The sequence below is a fragment of the Equus asinus genome, chromosome 8, assembly GCF_041296235.1.
Source record: "Equus asinus isolate D_3611 breed Donkey chromosome 8, EquAss-T2T_v2, whole genome shotgun sequence".
Taxonomy (NCBI): Eukaryota; Metazoa; Chordata; class Mammalia; order Perissodactyla; family Equidae; genus Equus; species Equus asinus.
The window spans coordinates 32,913,674-32,926,443 of NC_091797.1; the positions used below are offsets into that span (position 1 = coordinate 32,913,674).

A 12,770-nucleotide genomic window follows, 5' to 3' on the forward strand; every position below is an offset into this window, starting at 1 on the left:
GTCCTTTTCTTCCCCGCCTGGCTCTTTAAAATAGGCCCCGCCCCTGTGACGCAGCCAGGTACCGCGGCCAATCAAAAGGCTCTTCCGAAGTAACGCCTGCCCATCGTCACGCCAGCCAATACCCTTCCCTCCGGGTCACGCGCTCCGGGTCTTCAAAGAGAGCCAATTGGAAGGGCTAGCTTGGAGGCTGAAGGGTCACGAGGGGAGTCGGAGTGTGAAAGGACCAGTTAGTGTCGCGGAAGCTCGGCGGGGCGGCTGGCAGTGAGGCGGCTTTGGGGGTGATACCTGAGGGTTTAAAGGGCCGGGATCTGCTGACCGACTCCCGCCAGCGTCTAGGCCTGGGGGCCGGGGTCGCGGCCTCCGCGGGCAGACATGATGGCGGAGCGCTCCGGCACGGTGCTCCGGGACAGACCCGGGGGACCGCGGACGCTGGGGTTCAGGGGAGGCTGTAGAGTTCAGGTGTTGGCCGCGATCTTCCTGCTGCTGTTGTCTTTGGCAAGATTCGGAACTACGGCAGGGAACGACTTCGATCTGGTGAGTGTCACCCCTCATATAGCCCCATCCCCCGACCCACGCGGGCACTCTATGCCTGGTGTTCCTCGGGGCGCGGGCTGCTGAGCCCCGTCTCCTCCGCGGGACTTTCCCGCGGTTCTCAGACCCTGTTCTCTCCACTCTCCCTGTTCAACCCCTCTCGATCTCCGGGCTCCGTCCTCCTCTCCTCTGCGTCTCCTCTTCATTCAAGCTCCTTCCCCTTTTGAGGTCCCTCCGCTCCTTCAGGGCTCCTTCCTCCCTCCCGAGCCCCGAGCCCCCGGCTTCACTCCAGACTCTCCTCCGGGTTCCCCTTCCTTGTTCTGGGACCCATGCCCCCACTCGGGATCCCCAGCACCCTGCCTCTTCCAGGGAAACTCGACTGCAAGCTGCTAGTCATCGTCCTAAAACCCCAAGTCAAATTTGTTCGTGTTGACCCTCCCTTCTCCCTTCGCAGGTTCAGCCGCTGGTGACCATGGAGCAGCTGCTGTGGGTGAGTGGGAAGCAGATCGGCTCCGTGGATACCTTCCGCATCCCGCTTATCACAGTAACTCCTCAGGGCACTCTCCTTGCCTTCGCTGAAGCCCGAAAAATGTCCTCGTCGGATCTGGGGGCCAAGTTTATTGCTCTGCGGAGGTCTATGGACCAGGGTATAAAGATACCTGGGTGGCAAGTTCTGGTGCTGGGTTAGGTGGATGGGGAGCCTGACCTGCCCAAGGACCCTGAGGATAGGGGAACTTGGGGGGCTGGAGGCCTGGGTCCCTGAAGGGTGCAGGGAACTTAAGGAGGGAAGCTGTCCAGGGCACTGATCTGGAAATTGAGATCACCTAGGAGTTGAACATTCATTCAGACGTTTATTGAACACATACTATATATCAGGCACTATTCAAGGTTATGTGAATACACTTATGAAGAAAACAGACCAAAATTCCTGTCCTCAAGGGGCTTATATTCTAATTCAATATATATATAATGTTTTAATTCTATATTCAATTATGCTTATTGTAATAAGCATAATAAATAAGTTTACTTTTTATGTCAGAAGGTGATAAATGCAATGGAGAAAAATAATACAGAGCAAGAAGTATGGGGAGTGCCGGAGTTCAATTGCAATTTCAAATAGGTGACATTTGAACAAAGACTTGAAGGAGGTGAAGGAGTGAGCCTGGAAGAAGAGTACCCCAGGCAGATGTCACAAGTCTGTGCAGAGGCCTCAAGAAGGGAGGGAAGTATTTGAGCAATGGGAAGGAGCTTGTGTGGCTGGATGGAGTGAGTGAGGGTAGAATAGATGAGGTCAGAGAGGTAAGGAGGGGCGGGTCTTATAGGGCCCTCGGGCCATTCTAAGGCCTTGGGTCCCTGGCAGGAGGTGCAAATTTACAAGGAGTGGTGGAAAGGTCACCTCCAGAGTACTCACCCTGGATTTCTTCCCTTTGTTCTTTAGGTAGCACGTGGTCTCCTACAGCCTTCATTGTAGATGATGGAGAAACACCAGATGGGCTGAACCTGGGAGCAGTGGTGAGCGATAGGGAGACAGGAATTGTATTCCTTTTCTACTCCCTCTGTGCTCACAAGGCTGGCTGCCAGGTGGCCTCCACCATGTTGGTGTGGAGCAAGGATGACGGTGTTTCCTGGAGCTCACCCCGGAACCTTTCCTTGGATATCGGCACCGAGGTGTTTGCCCCTGGACCGGGCTCAGGCATTCAGGTCTCTGTCTGAGAGGGGTGGAGGGGGCTGCCTTGTGGAGAGTCTGGGTGATGCCCCAAAATAGATTCCTTTCCAAGGAGAAGGTGCTGTGAAGTCAAATTTTCTGTCTTAGATGGGATTCCTTGGAAGAAAGGGACATCCTGGGAGGAACATCCTACCAAGAGAAGATGGAACTTTGCCCTTGGCTGCCTATTTGGGGGTTTTCAACAGGGCTGCACTAGTCCATGTGGTGCCTGTGCAGAATAGAAAAAGGCTCTCCTTTCTTTGAGCAGACACAGGGCTGTGCCATGGGGCGCAGCTTGGTGAGTGAGCACAGGTTGGCTTTAAGCTCCTGTGCACCCCTGTGGCTTGTTGTGTGCACAGCCTGTTCAGTGTACACCCTGGATGTCCTGAAGGAGCTTATTCTGTACAAGAGCTCCTTAATTCAGGCAGTAGGTGTTTACGGGATCCTTCTGGGACCCTCAGTAAGCAAGGATAGAACCAAGTATGAGATGTGTCCTCACACTTAGGAGGTGGTGGGTTGCCCTTCCCTCTGAGCCCCCTCAGTGTTTCCCTGTGTGATGCCAGTTCCCTTTCTCATAGAAACAGCGGCAGCCACGGAAGGGCCGCCTCATCGTGTGTGGCCACGGGACGCTGGAGCGGGATGGGGTCTTCTGCCTCCTCAGTGATGATCATGGCGCCTCCTGGCGCTATGGGAATGGGATCAGAGGCATCCCCTATGGCCAGCCCAAGCAGAAATACGACTTCAACCCTGATGAATGCCAGGTCAGGACTCCGTGGGCTGTTCCGTGCCCTGTCCTCCAGACACCATTTCACTCACAGACCCAGGGTCTGGCTGCCCAGCACTGTGCCTCACAGCCTTGCTTCCTCAGGGGCTGGGCCCTTTTTCCTGCCCCTTCCTTGGGTCATCCTGATGCCCTGTTCTCTCCCCTCAGCCCTATGAGCTTCCAGATGGCTCAGTCATCATCAATGCCAGGAACCAGAACAACTACCACTGCCACTGTCGAATCATCCTCCGCAGCTATGACGCCTGTGATACACTGAGGCCTCGGGATGTGACCTTCGACCCAGAGCTCGTGGACCCTGTGGTAGCTGCAGGAGCTGTAGCCACCAACTCTGGCATCATCTTCTTCTCCAACCCAGCCCATCCAGAGTTCCGTGAGTGTCTGCCAGTGGGGTTGTCAGGGGAGCCCCTGTTATCTAAAGAAGGCCTAGGCAGCACCCCCCCTCTCCCTGACTCTGCTACTCTCCCCAGGAGTGAACCTGACCCTGCGCTGGAGCTTCAGCAATGGGACTTCATGGCGGAAAGAGACGGTCCAGCTGTGGCCAGGACCCAGTGGCTACTCCTCGATGGCAGCCCTGGAGGGCAGCGTGGGTGGGGAGGACCAGGCCCCCCAGCTCTACGTCCTGTATGAGAAAGGCCTGAGCCAATACACAGAGAGCGTCTCCCTGGCCAAAGTCAGCGTCTATGGGACACTCTGAGTTGCGTGCAGGGGTAAAAGGCCCTGGACTCAGCCTTCAGGATCATGGGTCTGTGGTGGGTCTGCTGGAGGTGCCTGAAAGACAGTTTCAGCTTCCTTTAGACACTAGCCTTTTGCAAAACCAACTTCTCTTTGACAGGGAAATCACTCTGTTAGGACTAAAAGCCTGGCTGCTTCTCCCACACAAGAAGTCCTGCCCTCCCCGGACAATGATCGGTCCTTTTCTTGGACAGGGTGAGGTGGGCCCGTAGCATTGAAGAAATGTGAGCTCAGGGAATTGAGGAAGGCTGAGCTTCCTCTTTGGACTAAGGTATTGGCTTTGAAGAAGGTTGGTGAATGTCCCGGAAGGGTGGGATGTTTGATTTCAGGGTGGGGAACTAGCCTCACCACCCACCTTGACTATTTATGAATCAAAATGTTTGTAACTTAATGTTTTTAATGAAGGAGCATGAACATGAGTAGCATCTCTGGTTGTCAATGCGCGTCTTCATGTCTGTTTTCCTCATGTACACTTGTGAGATGGAACTCAGCTATGGGGAAGCTGGTGTACTTATTGCCTGTGGAAATCTAACTGGCCAGTCAAAGCCTTCTTTCCCTTTCACATTCTTTCTCATCACAGGAAAACTGATTGATCTTCAGAGGTGTCATGAGAGTAGGAGGGGGAGCCCCATAAGATATTTAAAAACTTGCTCTGTTTTATATTTCTAAGATGGAGTAGGATACTGTCCAGGCTGGCCTGGCAGAGAAGTCAGCACTGTGACAAGTTATGTGAGAAAATAGTATCATCCTAAGGCAGATGCTGTGAAAAGAACCTGGGTCGGCTGCAGCTGTGTGGGAGAGCCACAGCTTTCCTCCATGTGGAAAAAAAAGTAAGGCGCCTGGAAGGGATGGTGAGAATGCTCAAGGCTGAGGGATAAGGGCCACATCTATTTGTAGTTAGAGGGTGTTTTACTGCCAGCTGCTTCTCTAAGAAATGACAGGATAGGGTTGACCCATAGGGTGGTGTAGCAGTTAAGTTAGCTCATTCTGCTTCAGCAGCCCAGGGTTTGCCAGTTGGATCCTGGGTGTGGACCAACGCACTGCTTATCAAGCCATGCTGTAGCAGGCGTCCCACATATGAAACAGAGGAAGAGGAAACAGATGTTAGCTCAGGGCCAGTCTTCCTCAGCAAAACCAGAAGGATGGGCAGTGGATGTTAGCTCAGGGCTAATCTTCCTCAAAAAAAAAAAAAAAAAAACGGAAAGAAAAGAAATGATAGGATAATTTGTTCTGTCTGGTGGAAGCAGTGGAATAATCCCACTGTATGTGAAGACATGGTGTAATTTTGTTAGATTTTATCAAGAATTTGTGGTCAATAATGTAACACTTGAATTTTTCATTTACAGACATTTTTAAAAACATAGAAAAGTAGAGGAAATAGTTTAACGAGCCCCACATACACCCCAACATCGTTTCAACAGTTATCAAGATGTTGTCATATTTGCTGCTTCTGATTCTTTTCTTTTCATTTGCTGAAGTATTTTAAAGCAAATCCCAGACCTCATGACATTCACCCCTACATTCTTAAGTATACATCTCATTCTTTAAAATGGAACGTTTTGTTGTATAACCATAATGTCGTTGTACACCCAAAACATTAACAATGACTCTATGGTACCAGCTAAGACTCAATGTTCAAATTTTATCAGATGTCTCAAAAATACCTTATTTATGGTTGATTTGTTCAAATCAGGATCCAAAGAAAATATACACATTGGATTTTGACATTTCCCAAGTCTCTTTTAATCAATAGTCCCACCTCTTTTCTTTTTTTGAAACCATTTATGCAGAAATGGAGTCATTTGTCCTAAAGAAATTTCCATTTTTGGGTTCATTAGTTTGCTTTCTCAGAGTGTCATTTAACTTCTTCCTCCATACCTTGTATTTCCAGGTCTCAAACCTGAGGTTTGATTGGATTCAGATTCCATGGGGAGCGGGGTGGGGGCAGCATGATGCCTTCACAGGAGCTGTGTGCTTCCTGTTGCGCCCGTCAGGAAGCAAGTACTGTCTGCTCGTCCCTCTCTGAGTGAAGCTGAGGTTGAGTGGTGGGTTCAGATGACCAAATTCTGACCCTCTTTTGTAGGTTTCCCCCATCAAACTTAGAACTGATAGTTTCATCCACAGATGAGTTTTGCCTGAATCAACCATTTCATGAGGGGTTGTGAAATGTTGATTTTTAAATTCTGTTATTTCATCCTCATTTATTAGCTGGAATTCTTCAGTAAAAAAAGAGCTTTCCTTCATGGAGGCTGTTCGGTTGCCCTGAAAACATGGTTTGTATGGGAATGGCAGGATAAATGCTTAATTTCCCCCCTTTAATTGCTGGTTCTCAGAGTAAATTGATGTAATACTTTGCCTTAGCCAGTAAACCACATTGTGACCACACAAGAAACACAAACAGAGGCAGAATCTGTGGGCCTGCAGGAGGAAGCAGGGGGACATCTGAGGGAAGAAGGGAGAGAAACAAAGGCAGGGGCGTGGTTGTGGGGGGTCTGCTTTTCTAATGCAGATCACGAAATAGGACACAAGGAAGAATGGTGGGGCTGGTGTCTATAGCACTTGGGACATCTGCTGTCTGATACCACTAAAACTTGCACATCTGACCAAGTCGTGTTAAGATTTTATTTCTCAGAAATAGTGAAGGAAAGAAAGGAAATGATACCATGAATGTTTGACCCATGAGCTACTGCCTTGTGAAGTAGACGTCGCAGAGGCTTGTGAGAAAGTGACCATGTTGCTTCTTCATAGCCAAGAACCCTCAGCTAAGAGAGGATCCTCTTCAAGGACCTCCTCCCCAGCCCTGGGCCCCACCCCAGACCTGCAGATTCCAGTATTTCTAGAATCAGTGTCTAGGACTTTGCTTTTTTCTTTTTTTGGAAGATTAGCCCTGAGCTAAGTGCTGCCAATCCTCCTCTTTTTGTTGAGGAAGACTGGCCCTGAGCTAACATCTGTGCCCAGCTTCCTCTACTTTATACGTGGGACACCTAACACAGCATGGCTTGCCAAGTGGTGCCATGTCTGCCCCCGGGATCTGAGCCGGCGAACCCCGGGCCACCGAAGCAGAACGTGCATGCGCACTTAAGCACTGCACCACCGGGCCAGCCCGCACTTTGCATTTTTAATAGGAATTGCAGGAGAGTCTAATGCTCGAGGGTCCCTGGACTGTACTTTAAGAAACTTTCTCTTAGACATTTAGCCTAGACTTAGGAAGATTAAATTTCAAAACACTGAAGAAAAGATCTCAAAAGAGAAACTGTCTCAGCAGGAAGAATATGTGTCTAAAGAAACCAGTAACCATATAGCTGACAGGGACCAAACCTGCCCTATTTACCCAGGCGTCTTAAAGACCCGCCCCAACACCTGGCACATGGTGGGTGCTTTAAGACAGGAGGAAAGACAAGTCCAGGATGATAAGGAGCTGGGCCAGTGGTTTTCAAGGTGTGGTCCCAGCTGAGTGGCAGCACTTCCTGGGAACGTGTTAGAAAACCTTGGCCTTCCCCGCTCCTCGACTGCCTCCTGAGACCTACAGAATCTGAAACTCTGGGGGTGGGCCCAGCAATCTGTGTTAACAAACTCTCCAGGGGATTCTGATGCACACTCAAGTTTGAAAATCAGGATTAGAACACGTGTCCGGGGTGCAGAAAGGGTTGTAGAACTTTTTGTTGGTTAGCTTTTTTTCTTGTAACATAAAGGGGGAATTGGAAGGAGTGGCAGGAGGCTGAAAGGGGAAGGTATAGTGTGTATTTTTACAAATAGGACAAAGTGGACTTTGAAAACTACAGCCTGGTGAGTGCCACCTGGATCAGCAGCCCAATTCTAGTGTGGAGCCCCAACCCCACAGCACAGGCCCTTCTCCCCTTCACACAATCAGCCCCTCGGCTCAGGATTGAACCAGCTCTGGGCTCGCTCTCCCTGTCTTACCAGGCTGCACTTAAACAATTGAAAGAGATCGTTAACTGTTAATATTGAACAGCAAATACCAGGGACCAGGCACCAGGTACACTTTTTCACTAATTCAGCCCTCACAACAAGAAATCATTAACAGGACAGAGCAGGAGGAGGTCAACTATTTTCACCCAAAAAAATGATTAGGAAGGAAGATTTAAGGGGCCCGCCCTGTGGCCAAGTGGTTAAGTTCGCAAGCTCCGCTGCGGCGGTCCCGGGTTTCGCCAGTTTGGATCCTGGGCACGGACATGGCACCGCTCATCAGGCCATGCTGAGGCGGCATCCCACATGCCACAACTAGAAGGACACACAACTATGTACTAGGGAGATTTGGGGAGAAAAAGGAAAAAATAAAATCTTAAAAAAAAAAGGAAGGAAGATTTAAGACAAAGGCCTGTGCTTCTTTTTGACAAAAAAAGGGACTCAGATTACCACAATGAAAGAGTGGTTCTTCCCTTTCCTAATATTCTGGATAGAATATTTTTATTTTTATTTTTTTATTTTTTTTGAGGACAATCAGCCCTGAGCTAACATCTGCCAATCCTCCTCTTTTTGCTGAGGAAGACTGGCCCTGAGCTAACATCCGTGCCCATCTTCCTCTACTTTATATGTGGGATGCCTACCACAGCATGGCTTGCCAAGCGGTGCCATGTCCACACCTGGGATCCGAACCCATGAACCCCGGGCCACCGAAGTGGAACGTGCACACTTAACTGCTGCGCCACCGCGCCAGCCCCAAGATAAACAATATTTTAATGCAATATTTTTAAACACTGACAAACTACAGCTCTCAGGCTAGCTGCCTCTCTTTGTAAATAAAGTATCAAAAGGCCTCACCTTCAGTGGGTGAACTGGCCTCCGTCTTTGTTCTGGAGAGAGCAAAAAAAAAAAAAAGAAAGAAAAGAAAAGCGTCTCTGGAAAATTCCTAACAAAATTCACACTCCTGTGGGACTGAGGTCAGAAATCACATTTCCTACGGCCCCTAAATCTGCAAGCCACAGTTTATCAGCACCAGATCTTAAACTCAGTGGTGAGTACATGTTGTTTATCAGTCTTCTTTAAAGTGTACATAATTATTCTATACACTTTTGTATATATTATATACTTCACAACAAATAAAATAGAAGGAAAAAGATAAATGGAGACCTCTGGGTAACTTGACAAATATAGAGCCACAAAGAAAGTGGTGCCCAGAGCGAATGATCCCATCATGCATCAAGAGGCGATACACCTAGAGGGAGGAGAGGAGATACATAATCACCTTTTTGCTTCAGTATCTTAAGCCCAGCTAACTTTGCTGTGTTCCTGTCAATTAGCCAATTTAAGGGACACGTGTTGTCTGACCTCTACCAAGCTTGGTTCTGTTATTTTGGAATCCCAGGAGATGTTGAGATGCCCTTGCTATTGGAGGTAGAAGCCTAGTAGAGAGCAACATCCAGGAACTAATATGGGTTCATTGAGGATATCATCCAACCCCAGTGACAGTTCCTTGGCCACAGTTGTAAAAGGAGACATCAGAGGAAGACCAGTGTCTCGGTGTGTCTGGGTCTCAGCAAGGCATTTGATAAGGTCAAAGGGACCACAGGGAAGTTTCCTGGACCCATGTATACAAAAAAGAGGGGGCACCCTTGACCAGAGCAGGAGCTCAGGCCTTGGCAAGGGACTGACAGAGACGGGGAGACCAGCCCACAGGACCCTGCATCCTAGCATCCTGGGCCTTGTTGCAAGATAGTAATGATATAAGAAATTTGTATATGTTGAGGTGTATGGGGAAGCCATTCTAGATTAAACTTGATTTTGGCCTAAAATTTATGTGAACCAAAGAAGCCTGACTTATGGCCTGTCAAACATGCATTGTACGCGTGCTTCATACACCTGCCTCAATTATAATCCTAAGGTAAAGAATGCACTCTTTGAAGATAAGAATTAATGCCTCCCTTCTTGTGACACCTGATGTCTCCCTTCCTGTGTCATCAGGATCATGTCGACCCACTGTGTACATGCTAATCTGTAATAAAATAGCTCCTTGAAGTGTTGAAAGAATGTACCCCTGTCATGCTTGATGTTTGTCTCTGTTTGGAAATGGTATATAACTGTGCTGAAAATCACTCTTCTCTGGAGGGCTTTCTTCCCTTGCAAAGGCTGTGACTTCCAGGCTATAGTCCTCAGTTTTTGGCTTAAATAAAATGCTCTTATTTTCTTTACTATAGAATGATTATTGATTATTTGCATCAACAGCAACAATAATGATAATGTGTCCTGGAAGCTTAATCTGTCAGGCATGGCTAAGCACTTCACGTGTCTTGGCTTTCCTCCTCACCAGAGCTCTGTGAGGCAGAGGTGGAAGGGACACGAAGCGACTTCAGAGCCAGAAAGGAGAGCAGGGAATCATCATGGTGAACACAGGCATTCCCATCAAGATCACCATGGACGATCCCTCCACCACACAGTTCACCAGCCTCATGCACAACTTCATCTTGAAGGCCTGGAGCACCATTGCGAAATTGACCCCCAGAAGGACCTCATCTTCCTTCCAATTCACTCCAAGAAAAATGAAATTATAGTTGCACCAGATAAAGACTATTTCCTGATTGTGATTCAGAATCTGACTGAATAAGCCACTCTCTTGGCTCCCCACGTCATTACTTAATTTAATGCCCTCCAAGAATAATAGTGTTAATCATGTCAACCGACTGGCTGGTGGAAATCACCTTAGAGCCCACTCAGACCAATCCAGTGACCAAGGGTGGGCTGCAGCTCTGCCCACCCCAGCAAAGATCCTCTGCTGGCCAATTGCCCTTAAGTTCCCAGGGGGGCCCTCTTTCCTCCTGGCCAGGTTTTGGAGCAAGAGTTTGTGAGCAACAAACATCCTGCTTCCTTCTGACCTTCAATTCACTTTGTCACCCTTGGAAAAGGCTGTTTTTCTTTAACTAAAAATAACCAAAATGCTAAAAAAAAAAAAAAAAAAAAAAAGAGGGCTGGCCCAGTGGTGCAGTGGTTAAGTTCACACACTCTGCTTTGGCAGCCCAGGGTTCACCGGCTCAGATCCTGGGTATGGACATGGCACTGCTCATTAGGCCAGGCTCTGGCAGGAGTCCCACATAAAGTAAAGTAGAGGAAGATGAGCACGGATGTTAGCTCAGGGCGTCTTCCTCAGCAAGAAGAAGAGGATTGGCAGCAGATGTTAGCTCAGGGGTGATCTTCCTCAAAAAAAAAAAAAAGAGGAGAATTCATTTGTCACCATTGGAGGAGACTTTTACACCAACTCCTTATATACAATACTGTAAATAAAGGAAAAGAATAAGTCATCCTATCTTTGCAGTGGGAACAAGTAATTCAGGTTAGACGAAATACCAGTGTAGGGGCCAGCCCTGTGGCCAAGTGGTTAAGTTCGTGTACTCTGCGGACCTGGTCATCGAGCCATGCTGAGGCTGTGTCCCACATGCCACAGCTAGAGGGACTCAGAACTAAAAATATACAACTATGTACTGGGGGGCTTTAGGCAGAAGAAGGAAAAATAAAAATAAATAAATAAAGATCTTTAAAAAAAACAGTTTATGAGATGACTTATTACTTCTTTTACAAAGGATTGTCAGCTAACAAGTGTAGGAAGAATGATCCCACTGGAAAATCATTATTTTGCAAACTTGAATGAAATAATTAACTCAGGGGAAGGAGTTCAGAGCATGGCACCCCAAAATATGCCACTTTGGCGTATTTATTATTTTGAATTAAAGGCCCTTGAGAAACAGCAGGTGCAAGAAAGGCACTCTGACCTTCCAGTTAACATTTTTTTTCCTGCTTTTTCTTCCCCAATCCCCCGAGTACATAGTTGTATATATTTCAGTTCTGGGTCCTTCTAGTTGTGGCATGTGGGACGCCACCTCAGCATGGCCTGATGAGTGGTGCCATGTCTGCACCCAGGATCCGAACTGGTGAAACGCTGGGCTGCCGAAGCAGAGCGTGTGAACTTAACCACTCAGCCACGGGGCTGGCTCATGACCTTCCTTTTTCTTCCTGAAAGCAGGAAATAAAGCTCCGCTGTGAAAGATGCCCTCCCTGTACCAGGAGGAAGGAAGACATTCTTATCAAGGACAAGAAATTGAGACTGAAAGAATTCTATCCAAACAGACCTTGTTAAAATAATTATCTTCCTTTAGCCTCCCCAATACATGTAGTCACTTTTCCACAATTGCCTCCCTTTGTTCGACCTAACATAAAAGCAAGTAGGTTTCACCATTTCTTTGGGTCTTCATTCCTTAGGAGGGCTCCTGCGTCATGTAAAACATATTAAATAAATATGTATGCTTTTCTCCCGTTAATCTATCTTTGTCAGGTTAATTTTCAGGCACAGCCAGAGACCCTAAAAGGGTCAAGGAAAACTATTTCCTCCCCTACACAGGCAGAGATCATCAGTGGATGCTGAAATCATTGGGTTAAAGATTGATGGGGAACTAGATATTTATTCATTCAGTTGGTGGCAAAGAATTACCCCAATCTTGCCAATCACAAGTGGGGAAAATACCTCTACAATGACGAGATCTGGGGTCATCACTTTAACCAGGTGATCAAACTGAGACCAAGAATAATGGCACAAGTAGATATTGTGATCCCCCTGTTGTGAGGCCCTGCGAAGTATGTAGCATGTAGTAGACTGAAAAATGATCCCCCAAAAGGTATCCACGTCCTAACCCTGGAACCTGTGAATGTTACCTTATACAGGGAAAAAAGGGCCTTTTGCAGATGTGGATCTTGAGATGGGGAGATTACCCTGGATTATCCAGGTAGGCCCTAAATGCAATCACATATATCCTTACAAGAGGGAGGCAGAGGAAGATTCGACACGCACAGAGTGAAGAGAAGGAGGCAATGTGTGTGACACAGAGGCAGAAATTGGAGTGTTGGGGCCACAAGTGAAGGAATGTCAGCAGCCACCAGAAGCTGGAAGAGATAAGGAACAGATTCTCCCCCAGTATCTCCCGAGCAGGCAAGGCCCTGTCAACACCTTGATTTCAACCCAGTGAAACTGTTTCAGATTTCTGGCCTCCAGAACTGTGAGGGAATAAATATCTA

The 12,770-nt window shown here is 47.9% G+C and overlaps 1 protein-coding gene across 1 annotated transcript; it reads left to right on the top strand.

Moving 5' to 3' along the window:
* The first annotated feature begins 137 nt into the window (after window positions 1–137).
* NEU1 (neuraminidase 1) lies at window positions 138–4,174 on the top strand. The gene is made up of 6 exons (XM_014827422.3): window positions 138–534; window positions 986–1,178; window positions 1,970–2,232; window positions 2,815–2,997; window positions 3,168–3,390; window positions 3,488–4,174. The coding sequence occupies exons 1-6, from the start codon at window positions 373–375 to the stop codon at window positions 3,712–3,714; spliced, it is 1,251 nt and encodes a 416-aa protein (XP_014682908.3). The 5' UTR covers window positions 138–372; the 3' UTR covers window positions 3,715–4,174.
* The last annotated feature ends 8,596 nt before the right edge of the window (window positions 4,175–12,770 follow it).

Bases quoted from the DNA above. Each gene is read 5' to 3' on its own strand.
- NEU1 (XM_014827422.3), top strand. From the start codon at position 373: ATGATGGCGGAGCGCTCCGGCACGGTGCTCCGGGACAGACCCGGGGGA. The intron at 535-985 runs GTGAGTGTCACC...CTCCCTTCGCAG, and splicing joins CAGGGAACGACTTCGATCTG to GTTCAGCCGCTGGTGACCAT. The intron at 3,391-3,487 runs GTGAGTGTCTGC...TACTCTCCCCAG, and splicing joins CCCAGCCCATCCAGAGTTCC to GAGTGAACCTGACCCTGCGC.